Source organism: Carassius gibelio, chromosome A7 (assembly GCF_023724105.1).
Source record: "Carassius gibelio isolate Cgi1373 ecotype wild population from Czech Republic chromosome A7, carGib1.2-hapl.c, whole genome shotgun sequence".
Lineage (NCBI taxonomy): Eukaryota > Metazoa > Chordata > Actinopteri > Cypriniformes > Cyprinidae > Carassius > Carassius gibelio.
This window is the reverse complement of record NC_068377.1, coordinates 22093850-22112602: the sequence shown is the minus strand read 5'-3', so window position 1 is coordinate 22112602 and position 18753 is coordinate 22093850. Positions and strand designations below refer to the sequence as shown.

The following is an 18753-nucleotide window of genomic DNA, read 5'->3' as shown; positions in this document are numbered from 1 at the left end:
ATCGGAAAGTGTGATAAAATAACTATATTTTATTTTGATTTTTTTTATTATTATTTTTTTTTAGATTAATGTTTCCAATCTGTATATTGTATATAATGTATAGGCCAAATGGGTTTTCAGGGAAGTTGGACAATAATTAAGACTCTAAAGACTCTTATGTTTAATAGGAATAAGGGATGATTTATGAGATATCTGTACTGTATTTATAGGTAATGATGACATTCACAAATAGAGTTTGTAGTAAACAGAACATGAACACGAGTAGAGCAGCTGATGAAACTGAACTGCAGCACGTGCCGGTTAGAGTGATTCTCCTTCTCGAGTCAAGAACCGGTTGCTTCGGTTTTCGGATCATCAGTACACTCAACCGAGAATCGTTTCTGTCGGACGCGTCCGAATTGAGAACCGATGAACTGATGATACTGCGCATGCGCGATTCAGCGTGAAGCCAACTGACTCACAGCATGTCTGAACCAAAGGGATTATTTTGGTGATTGATTCTGATTCTGTACTAGTAATGTTATGAGCGCGGGTATTTCGAGGGCTTGGATGAAGGGCAATCTGGCGAAACGTAAGTTCATTTAATAACAAATACATCGCAATGGATTATGTTTAGTAAGTGGATCATGGTTTCTGCGCTGATGACACCTAATTTATTTACTTTATATCTTGAAGACTTAAATCCTCATATGCACATTATTGCTGTTACTGTATTTAGGTGTTGTTGCAAAACTCAAATGTAAACTTTTCATGATTATGAGGTTTTAGCTGACTAAAGTTATGATTACTGACTTTATATATTTGAATGTTTGATAGACGTGACGCCATTACGTCATCGCCAATGACGTCATTACGGCGAGCGTGAAAGAACCGATGAACCGGTTTTTTCAACCGGTTTATTGAATCGAACCGTCCGAAAGAACCGGTTCGCGGAAAAGAATCGAACTTCCCATCACTATTACACGCTGATAGCTAAGTTAACAACACAGAGATATTTGAAGCAGTTTTACTTGTGCAGTTTGATGACAACATCGCATGTTGTTTACTTGATGTGCTTACACGCTGATAGCTAAGTTAACAACACAGAGATATTTGAAGCAGTTTTACTCACCGCCTGCGGTTCCAACACACGATCGTGACCCTTTTTCGTTGTGATTATATTATCCTTAAGAAATAAACGATGTGCAAATCCAGCTTCAACCTGGGCCTTGTTTGTAAAACAAGCATCTTCGAAATGCAGGGGAACAAACACAAACACTTGCACAACTCCGTTGATGCTCTGTAAAAATAAACTCCATCCACTGGTCCCTTAATGCTGGTTTTTTTTTGGTAATCTGTGCAGGGTTGTCTTGCCCTGGCAACCAAAAACACACTCCTTTTGTGACATTTCGCGACGCTCTCGCTCTGATCAGTGATTGTCTGTGCACAGCCTCTCTCTGCTCTGCTCTACGGGAGCGTGCGCTCTTCCGGCAGACGCGCCCTTAGCACCCATTTAAGGAAATTCCGCTCCATCTAACGTCACACAGAGCCATACTCGAAAAAAACTTTCCGAAACTTGTGACAAACCGGAAGGAGTATTTTTGGAACAGAAATACTCCTTCAAACGTACAACTTAATTTTTGAAACTTTGTCCATGTTTAGCATGGGAATCCAACTCTTTAACAGTGTAAAAAACTCAGTATGCATGAAATAGCATTTCACCCCCCCTTTAAACTTTATTTCAATTTATTTAACTTGCAGTTAGTAAAAAATAATAAATAATAATAAATAACAACACTGGTTGGAGAGAGTCATTTCGTCACACTGATATTTAAGTCTTTTGTTTTGCACAGGTTACACACTTTATAGGATGAGTGAATAGAACATCAGTGTCATGGCTTAAAAAAAATAGGTCTGATTAGAATGAAAGGATTTATTTCTAACAGTGATTGCTGTAATATTCCTTACAGTAATAGTTATTCAAAAGATTCAAAGCAAGCATAGAACCAGTGTGAAATGGCATTACAAAGAGTATGTGATAGAAAAAAAAAGATCCAACTTCCAACATATCTATTCAAACATTGATAGCTTCGCTCAGGTTTAAGGCCTGTTACAAACAGATACAGCACAGCTTAGATATGGCCATTAAGGCTGTGTGGCTTTACTGTATATGAGCAATAAGAGCAAATGCAACAGTACATGAGATGGACTGAAATGAGTTAAATCACATCACAGACTGCCTGAAGAACAGCCTGAGGGACTTTGCATGTATACAGCTTTTGGAAAGCCTAAGCCATACCAGAGAAGGACAAATTGAGGGTCATGGGTCATTTTATATAAAAAATGCAGATCTGAATCAAGTAAGTGTTTAATATGTCATGCTAAAAGTGACTATAAATAATAGCTGATGGCTTCATTAAAGGGTTAGTTCACCCAATAATCAAAATTATGTCATTAATGACTCACCCTCATGTCGTTCCAAACCCGTGAGACCTTCGTTCATCTTCGGAACACAGTTTAAGATATTTTAGATTTAGTCTGTGAGCTCTCAGTCCCTCCATTGAAGCTGTGTGTACGGTATACTGTCCATGTCCAGAAAGGTAAGAAAAACATCATCAAAGTAGTCCATGTGACATCAGAGGGTCAGTTAGAATTTTGTGAAGCATCGAAAATACATTTTGGTCCAAAAGTAGAAAAAACTAAGACTTTATTCAGCATTGACCGGTTGCATCAGTTTTCGGACAGTTCGATTCAATAAACCGGTTCACCGGTTCTTTTGCGCTCAACGTAATGGCGTCATTGGCGATGATTGCCCTTGATTCAAGCCTTCGGTTTACCCATGCTCATAGCATTAGCAAAGAATCAGTTCAGAATCAATCACCAAAAGAATCAGTTCAGTTCAGACGCTCTGTGTGTCGGTCTGCTTCACGCTGAATCACACATGCGCAGTATCATCAGGTCCTTGGTTCTCGAATCGGACACGTCTGACAGAAACGGTTCTTGACTCGTGAATGAGTCAATGTTTTGTTCGTTATCTGGCTCGGCTCGTGTTCATCTTCAGTTCTCTCTTCACAGCAGTTCAGTCAGTGTACTGTTTGAGTGCATGCATTACTCCGAGATATTGGTTTGTTTGAACTCAGAGGGAGTGTCAGCCACATTAAAAAAGTTAACAGTTTAAGTCATGTGTGAATTAATGCATATTGGAGACGTGAACCATTTAAAATGATTCAGTTCGATTTGGTGAACTGGTTCAAGAAGATCTGCTTACATCGAGTGATTCGTTCGCGAACCAGATATCACAAACTGCTTTGTTTTGAACTCTCTCTCACAACAGACACGGAAGAGAAGACAATGCTGCATAAAGTTGTGGTTTTTGCTATTTTTGGACCAAAATTTATTTTCGATGTTTCAAAAAATTCTAACTGACCCTCTGATGTCACATGGACTACTTTGATGATGTTTTTCTTACCTTTCTGGACATGGACAGTATACCGTACACACAGCTTCAATGGAGGGACTGAGAGCTCTCGGACTAAATCTAAAATATCTTAAACTGTGTTCCGAAGATGAACAGGTTTGGAACGACATGAGGGTGAGTTATTAATTACATAATTTTGATTATTGGGTGAACTAACCCTTTAAGTAAACTAAAAATCATATAACATCATTATAATCCTGATAAATACTTTGCACTGTTCAGATGAATTTTTTTTACAGCAACCGCATAGCATTGTGGGATCACTGTTGTTTGAATTTTGAAATTACGTGGCCAACGGACGGTGCCAGAAGTATTTTAACATTTTTGGAAGAAAGAACATGTCTCAGGTATGTAAGTCTTTATATATTAATACCGGTGATCTGAGTGAGTGCTGATTGTTTCATTTGGTATATTTTCAGTGGAATAGGGTACTAAAATATTATTTATTAATAAAATACCCCCCCCCCCCAAAAAAAATAAAAATAAATAAATAAATAAATAAATAAATAAGATAATGGCGTTTTTTGAGAATTAAAAATTATCTGATATATTTACACATTGCAATCAATGCATGGAGGACCAATATAAATTGGTAAAACAAATCTTTACATGTCTTGAAATAATAATTTCTAAACATTAAACTGACTAAACATTGACTGTGAGTCTTTATTCACCTGTTTCTAATTGTTTCTCATTAAAATTCATTAAAGTAAATAGTGTAAGTTACATCGCTAATGTCACAGCCCTTACGAAAATTAACCATGGTTTTACTACAAATAAAACCAAAAAACCATAGTTACTGTAGTTAAACCATGGTAACCACAAATTAACCATGGTTTTGCTATATTAACCATAGTTTAACCATGGTATTTGTAGTAAATCTGTGGTTTTACAAATGGCAGTCAATGCGCCAAAAAACCATGGGTTACTACAGTTTTACTATAATAAAACCATGGTTATTTTTCGTAAGGGAGAAGAATAGCACATTGTAACTGTTTTTCAACGGCTCTGGTGTCAGCTAACCCCGCATTACTTTGTGCCCCGCGCTCCCCTAACGTTACTTGTGCTGTTATTATTTTTGTTATTTTGCCTTTAATGTGGTGTGCGTGTGTGTGTGTGCGTGTGTGTGTGTGTGTGTGTGTCATGACACATTAACTGTAATTCTCCCGCCGAGCATCAGGCGCCGCTGTTTGAATCCTGCGGCTTCACGAGAGTCGCTCTGAAGACTTTACCGACACAAAACAAAGAGCGGACTGGTCAAGCACTGAGCTGACTGAACCATCCGCTTTACTATAAATTATGGGCAAAAAGCACAAGAAACACAAATCGGAGAAGCACACACACAACGGTAGGTCACTCACGACTTATCCCTATGCTGGAGAATATTTCACTATAGACTGAAATCCTGCGTTAAGTTACGTCTTGGACTCAGTTGAGCTATGAAGCAGCACTAAGACTCTAATGCTGTCAGATATTACATGTGCACAACGTGATGTTAATACAGAAAATGTTCTGGTTTATATAGAATAATAGGCTTAAGTTATCGGTTTTCTCATTCGCTTGCTAGCAGCTGTTTTGCTCCGGAAAACTAGCAGCTGTTGCTCAAAACATCCATAATTTCCGCAAATTGCTTAAGTCTAAATGCAGATTAAAGTGCATCACCAGTTGTAATAAATTAATAATATTAATAAAAAAGTCATTTTGTCAAGTCGCTTTGGATAAAAGCGTCTGCTAAACGCCTAAATGTAAATGTTAATGTAAATGTTCTGTGGGTTTTTAAGAGAGGATGTTTCAGACTCTGACACATGCAGTAGTGTATGAGAAGAGTGGATCCTCTCAAATGAGGGAAGTATTTGTTAGGTCTAAAAACGATGACAAAAATAATATATAAATGTTCTCCTAGTTTGAAAAGCAAGACAAAAAGAAACGGGATACTATGTGTACAAACCAGATCCAGTGTATAGTCATGGTAATGAATGGGACGGTATTTCAATATTATATTATATTCGTGTCCTAAATTACAATGTTGTGTTTGGCCTTTCAGAGCGTCCACTGAAGCTGGTGTTGAAAGTGGCTGGGAATGAAGTCACCACGGGCAGCCCTAGCCTCCAGAGTGTTTACAACGACCCTGTAGATTACGACAAACACAAAGACAAGAAAAAGAAGAAGAAAAAGAAGGACGAGAAGGACAGAGCCAGTCCTCCAGTGTCACCAGTTGACAAAAAGAAAAAGGTGGGATATGAATACGGTGTTTTTGTGATTTACTTTTGATGTTTACTTGCCGGCTACATCCTAATCAATGTTATGTGTGTCCTACAGATGACCAAAAAAAGGAAGGGCCCAGACTCTGTGGATCCAGACTGGGACGAGCAGAGCAGAACTCCTGCTCGCTCCAGTGTGTCCCAGGACAAGCCCCTCACTCCCTCACTTGCCAAAATGGAAGGTAGAGCTGCACACCCTTTCATGGTTTAGAACTGATCTGTTTTAATGATATTGTTTTGAGGGATTGAGTGCTGATTATTTGTCGTTTATGGCTTTTGTAACTCAGAAAAAGAGCAGACGCCTCTACAGGAAGCTCTGAGTCAGCTCATCCGACAACTCCAGAGGTACGAGTAAACATTGCTGACCGGTGGACAGTTTGTGTTTAGACAGATTGTGGATTTATACATAACTAATGTGCACTTACATTCAATGGTTTTAAGGTTGGTAAGTCTCTTTGATCAAAAACTGAGTAAAAACAGCAATATTGTGAAATAATATTACATTGTAAATTAACTCACAAGATCCTTCAGAAATCATTCTAATATACTGATTTGGTGCTCAAGAAACATTTATTATTATTATCAATGTGGAAAACTTTTGTGCTCCTTTTTTTGCTGAGAACATTATATACATTTTTTGAGGATTCTTTGGTGAACAGAAATTTTATAGCTCATAGCTTTATAACTATAAATAATTTGTATCATTACTTTTTGATCAATTTATTGCATCCTTGGTGAAAAGAAGCATTAATTTCTTTAAAAAATAAAAAATAAATTGTCCCTAAACTTTTGAATGTTAGTGTATAATTGTAAAACCGTTCTCTCTTGCACAATTTCCACAACACCTCTGATTCTGGATGAGTTGTTTTTATATGCATCTTATTGAACCTGTTTTGTGGGGGTCATATTCCTGTAGTGTATGTATGATCACAATCCTGTCTATAATTTCTGTGAATGAAAGTCGAACGCTGCTGGCTGCTGTGTATTACAGGAAGGACCCAAGTGCGTTCTTCTCATTCCCTGTGACTGACCTGATCGCTCCAGGATACTCTCTCATTATAAAGAGACCCATGGACTTCAGCACTATGAAGGAGAAAGTGAAGAAGGAGCAATACCAGTCACTCGAGGAGCTCAAGGTAATATAATCATCACAACTGTTAACAGGACACGGACAGTCGCTGAATGATTGAATATGCCAGCTGCCTTAATTTGCCTTAGAACATTTGAATTAGTCATAGAACATTTGAATATTGATGAAGGTAATTTAGATGAAAATACATTTTTCATTTTTGACAAATGGATGACACTGCTGTACTGTTCTCCCAACAGCTGGATTTCAAAGTGATGTGTGAGAATGCTATGATCTACAACAAACCAGAGTCGATTTACTACAAAGCCGCAAGGAAACTCCTTCACTCTGGCATGAAGATCTTGAGCAAGGTGAGTTGGAACTTGTATTTCATTTAGAAAGTGTCTGTAGGTATGGTTTGTGAAACTAAACTTGTTTTAACACCAGAGGGCACTGGTGTGCTGTGTGTGATGTGATGTGGGTTATACACATTCAGATCTATCAACTGGAAGATGACTATGTGTGTGCTCTTAGGAGAGACTGGAGAGTTTAAAACAGAGCATCGAGTTTATGGCTGGCCTGCAGACATCCAGCGGTCATTCAGCAGAGGACGGAGAGGATGAGGGCGGGACGGCAGACCCTGCCAAAGAGAACTCCTCTGTTATGGACACAAGTGACAACTCCCAATCACCCCGTGTAGGCAGCAAAGATACACCAAGGTATGAATCGTATGTGTCTGTATTTTACTTATTATCTAGGACTAGTTTGTCTAGAACAGGGGTGACCAAACATGTTTATGGAGGGCCTCTAAGGCATGCACTTGACACTACATCATAGCGTGCATTTGTGTTTTCATGTGGATGGAGATTTATTTAAAAGTGGAAGAAGGAAAAACTCTGTTTATTAAAAATACCTGTATACGTGTGAACATGGCCTAACCTGCAGAGTTTAACTCCAAGTCTAATTGAACACACCTGGACCAGCTAATCAAGAGCTTCAGACTCACTAGAAACTTCCAGGCAGATGTGTGTTGGAGCTAAACCCTGTCAAATAAACTGCTAATTATTTTTTTATTCAATGTTCTCGGTGTGAATCACTTATTAAAGGTAATTTGAGTTCAGGGTTTAGAAATTAACTTCCATTTAGACTGATTCTGAGGTTGCTTTGAAAACTGAACCATTCCATTATTTATTTATTTGTATATTTTCTGAGGAAGATTTCCCTAAATAATAGTTTCTATTAATCACAGGCAGGATATAAAACACTTGCCAATTGTCTAATGTGAATAAAATGGCCAGTTGTTACTTGTGTAACTTCAACATAATCAAATTCAAATTCTCCTGTTGATGTAAGTGACGTGAGTAACATGTAACAACACATGTCTTACGTCACCGTTTACTTCAGAGGAAAATGTACACATTCTCAAGAAAACATTCCAAGAGTACATTTTCTTTTTCTCCAGAACTCAATGTGGAAACACATTTCTGAAATAGTCCCTGCATTAGGACACTGAAACAAATGTTTTATGTTTTGATGTGTGCAGAGGAGACTGGATCAGTATCTGATGCTGCAAGAAACAGCGTTTGTTTGTCACAAATGAAGAAAAAAAAATCATCATATTAGAACGATTTCTTAAGGATCATGTGACACTGAAGACTGGAGTAATAGATGCTGAAAATTCAGCTCTTTCACAGGAATAAACTATTGAAGACATTTATAATAATTCCTTTTTTTTATTTTTAATCAATTAAATGCTGTAGTGGTGAAAAATAGAAAGTTCTTTAAAAAAAAACATTTAAGTCCCTAATCATAGATATTAATTGTCCGCCTTTAAAGTGAGTTGATTCCAGTCATTATTTATCCTGGTAGCCTATCATATCTGCCTGGAAAAAGGAGTGTGAGTGTACATAAAAGAGTGATCCAGTCAGTAAAATGATTCAAATTAATAATCAAATGGTTAATTTCATTGTGTTGTGTTGTTGTAACTGTGCAGCAATTCACAATAGCTTTGTAGCTGCATTCAGGTTTCTTCAGCTGTACTCGAGCCAGTGAGACATTGCAGGATGTTGCCGGGGTGTTCATGGGCTTTCTCGCTTTACTCTCTGTTTTTGTTGCTTGCCTAATGCCTACGTAAATCAGCTTGGCTGTTGCTGTGACCAAGAGTCTTGGAATTCTTAAACATGTTGTTACTTGTAGGCCATCTGTAGCGCACAAGCTACACACTCTTTAAACACACACACTTTGTAGCTTTTCAAGAAGGATGAATCATCTTGATTCAGAGAAGCTTGAGAACAGGCCCTTAAGGACCACACATTGACCTATTATCACATTATTTATCATTTATCCAATCACTGCTCTGACTGACTGAGTTTATTAGGCCTGGAATCATTTCAGAAATGATGTGTCTCATATGTGGGGGATTTAATCACTTTGAAGGGGGTAGAACTGATGACATGAATATATCCAGAATTGCATCATAGATAGTATGCAATGTTTGTGTAGAAGGGACAGTAAGGATGATGCTCAGAAGAGCCAAGCAGAGAAGGACCTGGAGGAGATCAAGAAGATCGTTGAGGAGTCTGGAGGGAAACTCTCAGACAGAAGCCTGCAGTGTGAGGTAAGTGTACAAGACCAGATAGGGTGAATCGTGTTCTTGTACATCCCTCAAATGAGAGATCATTCACTGAGGATGGCAGAGAACAGTTGATGAAGGGACACTTTTTTTATTTATTTTTTATGAGCAGCTGGAGTTTGAGAGAAGGAAGTCTGATGGTTCAACTACTCTGGGCATTCTGAACCCCGCTGACTTGAGCGCTGGAGGTTTGTGACGATGGGAGTTGAAGAAAACAAACAAATGGATGTTGTACAGTACATGTGTACAGTTCATCATGTTTCCATGTTAGACCCAGGATACTGCCCAGTCAAATTGGGCATGATGGGAGGTAGACTGCAGACTGGAATCAACACCCTTCAGGGTTTCAAAGAGGACAAGAGAAACATGGTCACTCCAGGTATAGTGTGTGTGTGTGTGTGTGTGTGTGTGTGTATGTATATATATATATATATATATATATAACTCTCCATTCGTTTTCCAACCAGTTGAATCTCACTTCTGTGTATCAGTCTCAATCGTTCTATTAAAACCGTGCGGCAACCTCGCGCTCTCTCTCATGAAGCCAATAAGGAAGTGACAAAAACTGCAATTCATCGACTGGCCGCTTGAGGCTGGCTACAAAAGGGAGTCAGTCCCATAGACTCCCCATATTAAAATTAAAAAATATATTGCTAATTTTGCCCTTCATGACAACTGTGAGGGGGGTGAATTTTTTTTAAACTCATCCTTTTAAATTATATTAAGACTTAAAGTTCTGCATAATTAAGGGCATGGCCACTTGGGTGACAGGTGGATAGCTGCTGCTGACAATGCCGTCGCGCTAGGTGGGCGTGGCTTCAGCAATCAGCTCCCGCCTTTTTGGCCATTTTCGACTATCCGGGAGAGATGCGCGGTGACGCGCTGCCAAAATGGTGATGGCCCGCTCTGCACACTTTGCGCTTCAAAACCAGGCGGCAAGGAAGTCGACCGGAAGTTGAAGTCGGCTGCGTGCTGCCATCTTGTAGCAGAACTTCACTTGCGTTAGTATTCTCATTGACTCCCATTCATTTTGCCGTCACTTTGACAGCGAGTAACTTTACATCTGAGGCGTTTAAATACTCCGTTTGTCCATTTATTTATTTCTAAAGCTACACGACAATGTATAAAGGCAATTAACTTAATATGGCGTACTGGCGTTACATTTTAAAATACTATACAAAATAATTAATCAGAAAACATACTCCTGCTCACTCACGACAAAGAACTCCCCGTTCAAGCTCGCCGTCTCTTCAAGATTAACGATGGCAGTTTTCACGCACAGCTACTAGAACATTTACATCTGTCAGACAGGTTGCCCACGTCGTCAAGCTTCGTTTGAGTCTGCGCGTCAGAAACGGAAGTGCTAAAAAAACGTTAAAAATGGGCTTCAATTGTCTCAGTTGAGTTCCAATGGGGTCGCTGTGTCCATTTCTTTTACTGTCTATGTTCAAAACCGCTATTGAGGAGTCTATGGCTGACGTCACGGACACTACGTCCATATTTTTTTTTTACAGTCTATGATTAAAACCAGTACTCATATTCATTTTCCTGGAAAAGCAACCTCATGCAAAAACTCTCTCTCTTCTGTGGCCTTACCTTCATTCATGTGGACAAGATCATGGGAAGGGTGCGATACTATCTCTGTTTGAATACCCAGTGTTCAACTGCCAGAGGAATGTAATATTATCCAGTTGTTCCAAGGAAAATAGAAATAGGATAGGTCAAAATCACTGCAGATTCAGTGGACTTTAGTTTCTACTTCTCTGTATCTTTTATCTGTCAGTTTCAAGTTTGTTTTATTTATATAGCACATTTAAAAGCAGCAAGCACAGCTGAGCAAAGTGCTGAACAAACTAAGACATAGAACACATGATTCATATCATAAACTCAGAATAAATTAAAAGCCAAAGAAAAGAAATAGGTTTTAAGAGATGATTTAAAACATTTAAAGACCGTACCAATGTGATATAGGCTGTGAAGGCTGTTCCACAGCTTGGGGCCAGCAACCACAAAGTCTCTATCACCTCTATGCTTTAACCATGATCTGGGGACAGAGAGTAGTCTTTGATCACCAGACCTCAGAATTTGTGTAGGATTGTATGGATAAGTTGATCAGATAGATCGCTAGGTGCCAGATTTCAAAAACATAGAGAAAAGTTTTGAACTCCATTCTCAGATGCACAGGTTACCAATGCAATGATTTCAAAATTGGAGTAACGTGATCCAATTGATGCTGTTTTGTACTAATTGGTGAAGAGCGATGGAGGATTTAGAAATGCCAAGATAAAGAGAGTTGCAGTAGTCCAAGCGATATGTATGAGCGCATGGATAGCAATCTATAAAGTTTTCACAGAGAGAAAAGATTTAATTTTGGAGAGAAGGCGTAGCTGACTAATAACCATTTTTATTTGTTTATCAAATTTAATACTCTGATCCCAGAAGACACCTAGGTTCTTATACAGGAAGAAGTAAAAGGAGCAAGGAAGCCCAGGTCAATACTTCTGCTCCCTGAATAATCACTAGGGCCAAAGACTGGCCAGACTGGTCAGATTTGATTCATATAGAATTATTATTATTATTTTTTTTTGGGAGAACCAGGTTTTAACTTCATCCAGGCATGCAAAAAGAGATTCCAGAGCAGCATGTTTATTTCAGGTATATAGAAAGAGAAAGTGAAACAGCGCACACAGGAAAGCGATCGCAGGCTTTCGCAAGTGTCAGCTAACTGTGTGATCGCCTGCAAACACCCCTCCCCCCTAATCTCGCTCAACGTGATATGTGTGAGATCGCTCAAATCCCTTCTCCTTCATCCTTTAGCTGAACTTGCATTTTTATGTGTCTTCTCCAGACTGTTAACTCAAAAGGTGGCAGTGCTTTCTGCAGTTGAGTCGGATCGAGGTCGGGTCATATTCAAACCTTTAAAGAACCATACCAGAATTCCACCTCTTCATCTGGGTCTCGGTTCGGTTGTTTGGTATACGCCAGAGTGCCAATGCTGTATTCACACCTGCCAAAAAGATCCGCACCAAAGGGGGAAACAAACCAGAGTTAATTTCAGTCTAACCAAAAAAGACAGGTGTGAATAAACCTTTTATTTATACAATTTTTGGTTCGGAGGGCAGCCATGGGTTGTTGGTCCTTGGTACTTATACTCTTTTTGATTGTTTATCCTGTCTTAAGCAATATTTTTTCGATCAGCTTTACTAGGAACGAACTACTGGACATCAGAAATAGCACACCAAATAATTTTCTGCCAACATTTGAGCAATCAGATGTTTTACTGGACATTTAGTCAGAGGATCTGCGTTCCTATACAAGCTCTCCAGGCGACTCAAGCGAGGGAAGCGTTCAATTCAGACAGTGTGGATTTAGGACGGCGCCGCCGAGCATTCATCCAACGAATCTCTGCTCCCTAGCAAATAAATCAGATGAACTACGACTCCTGAACTCATAACCTTAGCCGAGGAAAAGGCATCAAAAATAATACAGGCTTATGATCTGAGAGCAAAGTATCAAGAACCTGAGTATCAGTAATAGAAAAACGGTAAGAAAGAACCAAGTCCAAAGTATGTCCGTGAAAGAATCAATAATACTGAGAATCTCCAGTTCCAGAGGTTTAGACTGACAGCACACATGAATATTAAAATCACCTAGCAGAAGAATATTGTTATATTTTGTCATACAATCACCCATAAAAGCAGAATCCTTTTTTATCATCTGTCAGTGGTGCTTCTTATTTTTCATATTTTTACTCTGATTATTAGTCTTCTGTGTGCCAATTTGTTCAGACCATGCTACTGATACGAATAATACCTCAAAACATTAAGTAATAGGCAGACAAATATCACAGCCTTTCATTTAAGGAGTAAGAACATTTAGATTTGAGGTGGGCTTCATTTTTGGGGGACTAGTCAAAAACTGCATTGCTCTGGTAACCTTTTAGAGCATCCTGCTGAGGTTTCCATTTCTCACATTCTTTCACATTCTCAAAATGTAAAACTCTTGTTCTTTGAAAAAAACAAAATGATAAAAAACTAAGGTTTGAGTCTTGTTAAAGAAATGTACAATGCAGCTTCAGTAGTGGAGTGGGCAGAGCATTAGCTTGACACTACTACTTCTCTTATAGTTCTTATAGCGGGAACTGGGATTTTGAGACGAGGAAATTTAATTAAAAAAAATCTTAAGCCATTAAAAAAAAATAGATATTTAAAAAAAAAAATAATTTTTAAATTATTTTATCAGGTAGAAAATATTTTTTTTTAATCTTTAGTCCTTATCCAGTACATTGTGAACCGTTATAAAGAAGAGTGGGAACCCTGAAGAACATTCCACTCCTAAAACGTTTGAACTTATGCATTTCAGTTTCATAATTTTAATTCGAATTATTTTAACTAAGAGTGCCCATAAAATTAAAACACGTTTTAGAAACAAAACTAGGGCTAAGGAGCCTCGTGTGGACTTTAGGCGGGCTTGAAGTCAAGATTTTTAGACCGTGTTCATTCCTTCCTCTCAGTCTAACTACTTGCTTTGGAAGTGACTTGACAGAAATGTTCTTAAAAATATAAGTACTATTTCAGTCTGAAGTTCATTGGATCTTTGAAAGTCTTCTCATGCCCCGCTCTCTCTTTGCAGTTGCTTATATGAATTATGGCCCATTCAGCTCATATGCACCTACATATGACTCCAGTTTTGCCAATATCAGCAAAGAGGACTCTGATCTCATTTACTCCTTCTATGGAGAGGACAACAGTCAACCAGAATCTGAAAGGTGCGTGCATAGAATCAGACATACGATGAAATAAATCCATTGATCAGTTTTAGATGACTAAGTGGTTTTTGCACTAAGCCACACGCATTTGTGCGGCCTTGTGAACCTCTCAAACAATAAAGCCCTGATTCACACCCTTCCACTGTTCCCCTTGGGTTCCACAAATGTAATCTGGATGTGTTTCTGTGCAGCATTGCAGATTACCTGGCTAAATCCAAGGAATACATGAGCAGGTTGGCAGATAATGTCTTGGATGCTTTGACCAGTGGAGAGCACTCAAGACAACTGAAAGAGACCGAAACCGTAAGAAACCTCGCTACACTCATTCATCAAATACCAGTGATTCCATGCCAGAATAAATGCATGATGATAAACCACTAAAATGATATACTGTATAATATCAATTTTGAATTTCCTTTCAACTGGGCAGCTTACTCTTTGATCGTTTTTGTTCTTCTCAGAATAGTCTAACCATGGAGGAGCCTGCGGAGAAAGCAGACACAACTGATGATGCTGAGGTAAAATGCTCTTATGTCCTCAAAAAGAGATTTTTTTTTAAATGCCTATAAGTGCATACTAGTGTGTATAGCTCACTTGAGTGGAAGCGAAGACAAAAACCTGCTATTTGAAGGCAGCATAAGGACTGCAAGCTCTCTGCTCTGCAGCAGCTGTGTCAACAACACCAAGCACACTAATGGAAAGAGTATTTGCCCAGACACACACAAATACCGCCCCCTCCCCTTACCCTTGGAGTTTTTGACTTCCTCCTTCACTCACAATAATCTGTGTGAGGGTGCTGATGACGTAGAGGGAAAGGGAAGCACGAGTAGTCTATGAACATACATTAGTCTTTGACTGTGGTTCTTCTAGCATACTTGGGCAGGGTGCTGCTACTGTTCAACACTGTGTTTAGCAGTCCAGATTTCACATATAGCATAGGTTATAACTATGTATCATCCACTAGCGAAGTCTGTTTGGTTGAAGGAGAACAACAAGCATTTTATCTAGGGATCCTCAACCAGATGTCCTGCTTTGGAAAACCTGAAAGAGAAATTCTATGAAAATAATAGTCAGGCAGTACAATTACAATAACTAATTTTAAATAAAGCCATGTATTTTATTTGCCATATGAACATAATAATATATTTTGTGTGGAACTGAATGCAAATGCAATGCAAATTCACTGTAATATAACTCACAATAATATAAGCACCTTCCATGCACTTCTTTATCTGACAGTAAACACACAGATACACTACCCTTCAATGTGTTTTGAACACATTTCTGTTTTGGCCATGCAGGTTGTTGTGTCAGAGCCCAGCAGCGCTGATAGTGTGACGGCTCTTGGTGCTTTGGGTTTCAATCCTGACCTGCTTCCTGAGAGCTTTGACTCAGAAGGTAAAAGAAATCCCATTATTAATATGTTTCGTTTGAAATACGGATCATAAATCTCTCTTAGTCATTTTACATATGATCAAACCCTATGGAAATCAAGGCCCCACGTGTTTTTTTTCTTCTAAAGTTTATTAATGAACCGTTTTCTAGAGACACATCTTTCATGTCCGTTATGCTGAATGAATTCATAATGATCCTCCTCCCTCAGCAGTGGAATGGAAAGCATCACATCAAAAACACATGTGAGCCCTTTTCCACCTATTAAACAGACTGATTAATCTCTTCCTCCATTAGAAGCAGAGCATTTCCAGCAGAAGCTGGATGAGACGACAGTGTTGCTGAAGGAGCTGCAGAGGGTTCAGAAAGAGAGACTGAGCGCTAAACAGCCGCCAAACATCATCTGCCTACTGGCCCCTACTGCTAAAGAGCTGCAGCTTGGTACACACACACACACACACACACACACACACACCGGTTTACTGCTCTCACTTTTCCACATGCTAGACAAACACTAGAAGGGATGGTTTTTTTTCTGCCTTATGAGCATTTGATTTTTTCTTACTCAAGAAGTTTTAGTCAGTATTATTGCACATTAACGGACCTTTCAAAAGCAGATATGTTTTGAACAGTTTAGATTACTTCTAACCCCCACCTTCCTTCTCGCAGCGGAGAAAGTTACGGGGAACCTGACCCAGCTGACCAGTCAGGTGACTCCTGGTGACGTGTGCAGTGTGTACGGTATCAGAAAGGCCATGGGGATCTCGCTACCTAACCACACTGCACAGGATTCCTTCATACGTCTGACCACAGGTAACATTAAACACAAGAAATATCGAACACCTTCGGCTTAGTGTTTCACAAGTTTTGTTTGCGAAATAACTTTAAACGGCAGTGCATATAAAACGTATCTTGTCATAAATTGACAGGATAAGGAGTGTAAATGTGTTTTGTGTGTTTCAGTGGGAGATATAACTGAACCCATGGAGGGAGTGTGTTGAGATCCTCCATCACTGCAGTCCATCTCATCCCAAATGGTGCTGTTTCTAATTGACTTGTGTTTCATTAAATAAACATCTTTTTTTTTTAAGCATTTTGTGTTTCCATTCTTAAATTGAAGAAAATTAATATTAGAAAGTAAGTAATACAGAAATAAACTGTTCGTTTAAAGGGATAGTTCAATCAAAATGAAACATTTAGATAATTTACTCATCCCTAATTTTCGGCGGCACACAAATAAATATATTTTCTCATCGTTTTTGTCTTTAGTCCACCCAGCCAAAACGTTAATACTTGGAAAAAAGATGCTGTTGAAGTTAAGAATCTATGAATAGAGCGGTTCACTCAAGTCTTCTGAAGAGCACATTTAATTCAGGATTTTAATCAGATCGAAGCACATACATAAAGCTTTTCAGGTAGTAAATGGAAGCTGAAATATGCTTGTGACATGTCAGAACAAACCTCATTGGGTCTCGTGCATCAAACATGTTTCGTTTCCTTTTACCATTATCTGATGTGCTCTATGTATGTGTGTTTATCAATGTTTATACTCAGTTTTTTGAAGATGGGTGTTGGACTTCTGGCTTTGTTATGAGGGTGAGTAAATGACAGTCAGAGAGTAGCATTTGTAAAGGTCTGAATAAAATACTAAACGGTTTCTAAAACGGTTAACATGAGAACAGCTATAATCTCTGCTATCTATCTGCTAGATTGCACAAATCCTTTCATGCTTTGGAAGAATTATGTGTAAACCTTTCAGCACTGGGAAATACTGATGATTCAGGTTTCATAATGACCTGTTGAGATTTGCTACCGTTTTAAGGCAATGAACTAGCTATTTGAACAATAGTCCAAAAGTCCAGTGTGACCTCTGACATACAGGACATACAGTTTCTCTCATCAATTTGGCAAAATTCTAGACAGGAAGCATATAAAGTGTCAAATGATTTATTCTGTAACAATGCATACAAAACCGAGGAGACAGCAGGCGTTCCTCACAAACACTGCGGTACAGAAAGGCAGCGCAGAATCTCAAACCATGTGAATTCAGTCGCTGTCACACTCTAGAGATGCATAGGATTTTCAGTCTGAATTGAACATTTCTGCCAATGGCTTCATCAGGCACAAAGAAGATGCATGAATACATCCAGTATCAAATTTACAACTTCAGATGGCAGAAGCCACAGAGCCATTTGGTCAACATCTAAGATAGATCCATCTAAGAAGTACAAGCGATGAAAGAAAGCAAGTGATGAAAGTACACTTTGACTTGACGTTAACTGAATTTCAGTCATTGACATTTTTTTCCCAGCATTTGTAAACATTCCTAGTTTTCATCTGTAGCATATTATGAAGCTAAGAAAGGCTCATCTCCAACATCCACAATCTCAATTCAAAGGCAATAGCAAATCAATATCGATATTTGGCAGTAAATACCAAAAAAACATCCCCAGCAGTGTATATTCCAGCAACAATAGGCATCCACCATTTTGTTGGTCCAAATGTTGACAGAATGGTTTCTACTAAGATACATGCTATTTGAAATGACTGAACACATTCTAGATATTTAAACGTCTGCTCATCTGTCACGATGGGTTTGTGTGGGTCCGGCCGAGCAGCTCAGTCATCCCAAATTAGTCTATATCCAACAGGATCAAGGCCACTATGACAGCAGCACACAGAAAGTCTGAGAGCAGTATTTTCCTTCACTGAACTCAGTTACCCGCTGGATCGCAAAGTTCTGCTTGTGTTTGTGTGAGATGCGTGAATTTATGTAGCTTTATGTCTGAAAGTTTCAGATCTCCAAACGCTGCCAAAACAGTTCTTCAGACATGCTCTAAGGAAAGAAATCCAGTAGCAATAAAACATTCTTAAATGAAAAAAGAAAAAAAAATAGATCACCTATAGACCCGGAGTCTGTGTGTGTGTGTGTGTGTGTGTGTATGTGTATGAGGCTGGCAGCGGCAGAGGCTTCAATCTCAGCTCAGACCGATGCCCTGCTGTTTGCTGGAATCTGTGCACACAAAGAAGGTTTTGAGCTCTCCTTTGCCTTTCACATTGATCAGGCCACGACACTCACATGAATAGCCCAGCTTCTGCAGGACATCTGATGTCTCCTCTGTCACCTGCAGCACAAAACGTGTCATAGCAAAAACCAATTGATGGTCATTTAAT

General features: G+C 38.9%; 2 protein-coding genes across 3 annotated transcripts in view; one reads left to right on the top strand and one right to left on the bottom strand.

Moving 5' to 3' along the window:
• Positions 1-4637: 4637 nt before the first annotated feature.
• On the top strand, positions 4638-16669 carry LOC128016847 (bromodomain-containing protein 7-like). Its single transcript, XM_052601681.1, has 17 exons — positions 4638-4805; positions 5502-5689; positions 5777-5900; positions 6006-6063; positions 6710-6854; positions 7048-7158; positions 7322-7506; positions 9290-9404; positions 9532-9607; positions 9691-9798; positions 14052-14187; positions 14379-14490; positions 14649-14705; positions 15489-15585; positions 15877-16020; positions 16249-16392; positions 16543-16669. Exons 1-17 carry the CDS (start codon positions 4757-4759, stop codon positions 16578-16580), a joined length of 1887 nt encoding a protein of 628 aa, XP_052457641.1. The 5' UTR covers positions 4638-4756; the 3' UTR covers positions 16581-16669.
• An 843-nt stretch (positions 16670-17512) lies between these two features.
• LOC128016846 (adenylate cyclase type 2) overlaps positions 17513-18753 on the bottom strand; it is a 40924-nt gene continuing 39683 nt past the window's right edge. For both annotated transcript variants that reach the window (XM_052601679.1, XM_052601680.1), the window contains exon 26: positions 17513-18704. In XM_052601679.1, coding sequence (XP_052457639.1) covers positions 18558-18704 — 147 coding nt within the window. In that variant the 3' untranslated portion in view covers positions 17513-18557. The remainder of the gene's footprint in view (positions 18705-18753) is intronic.

Coding starts and splice junctions, on each gene's coding strand:
- LOC128016847 (XM_052601681.1), top strand. CDS start 4,757: ATGGGCAAAAAGCACAAGAAACACAAATCGGAGAAGCACACACACAAC. Junction 4,806..5,501: donor GGAGAAGCACACACACAACG/GTAGGTCACTCA, acceptor TTGGCCTTTCAG/AGCGTCCACTGAAGCTGGTG. Junction 7,507..9,289: donor GGCAGCAAAGATACACCAAG/GTATGAATCGTA, acceptor ATGTTTGTGTAG/AAGGGACAGTAAGGATGATG.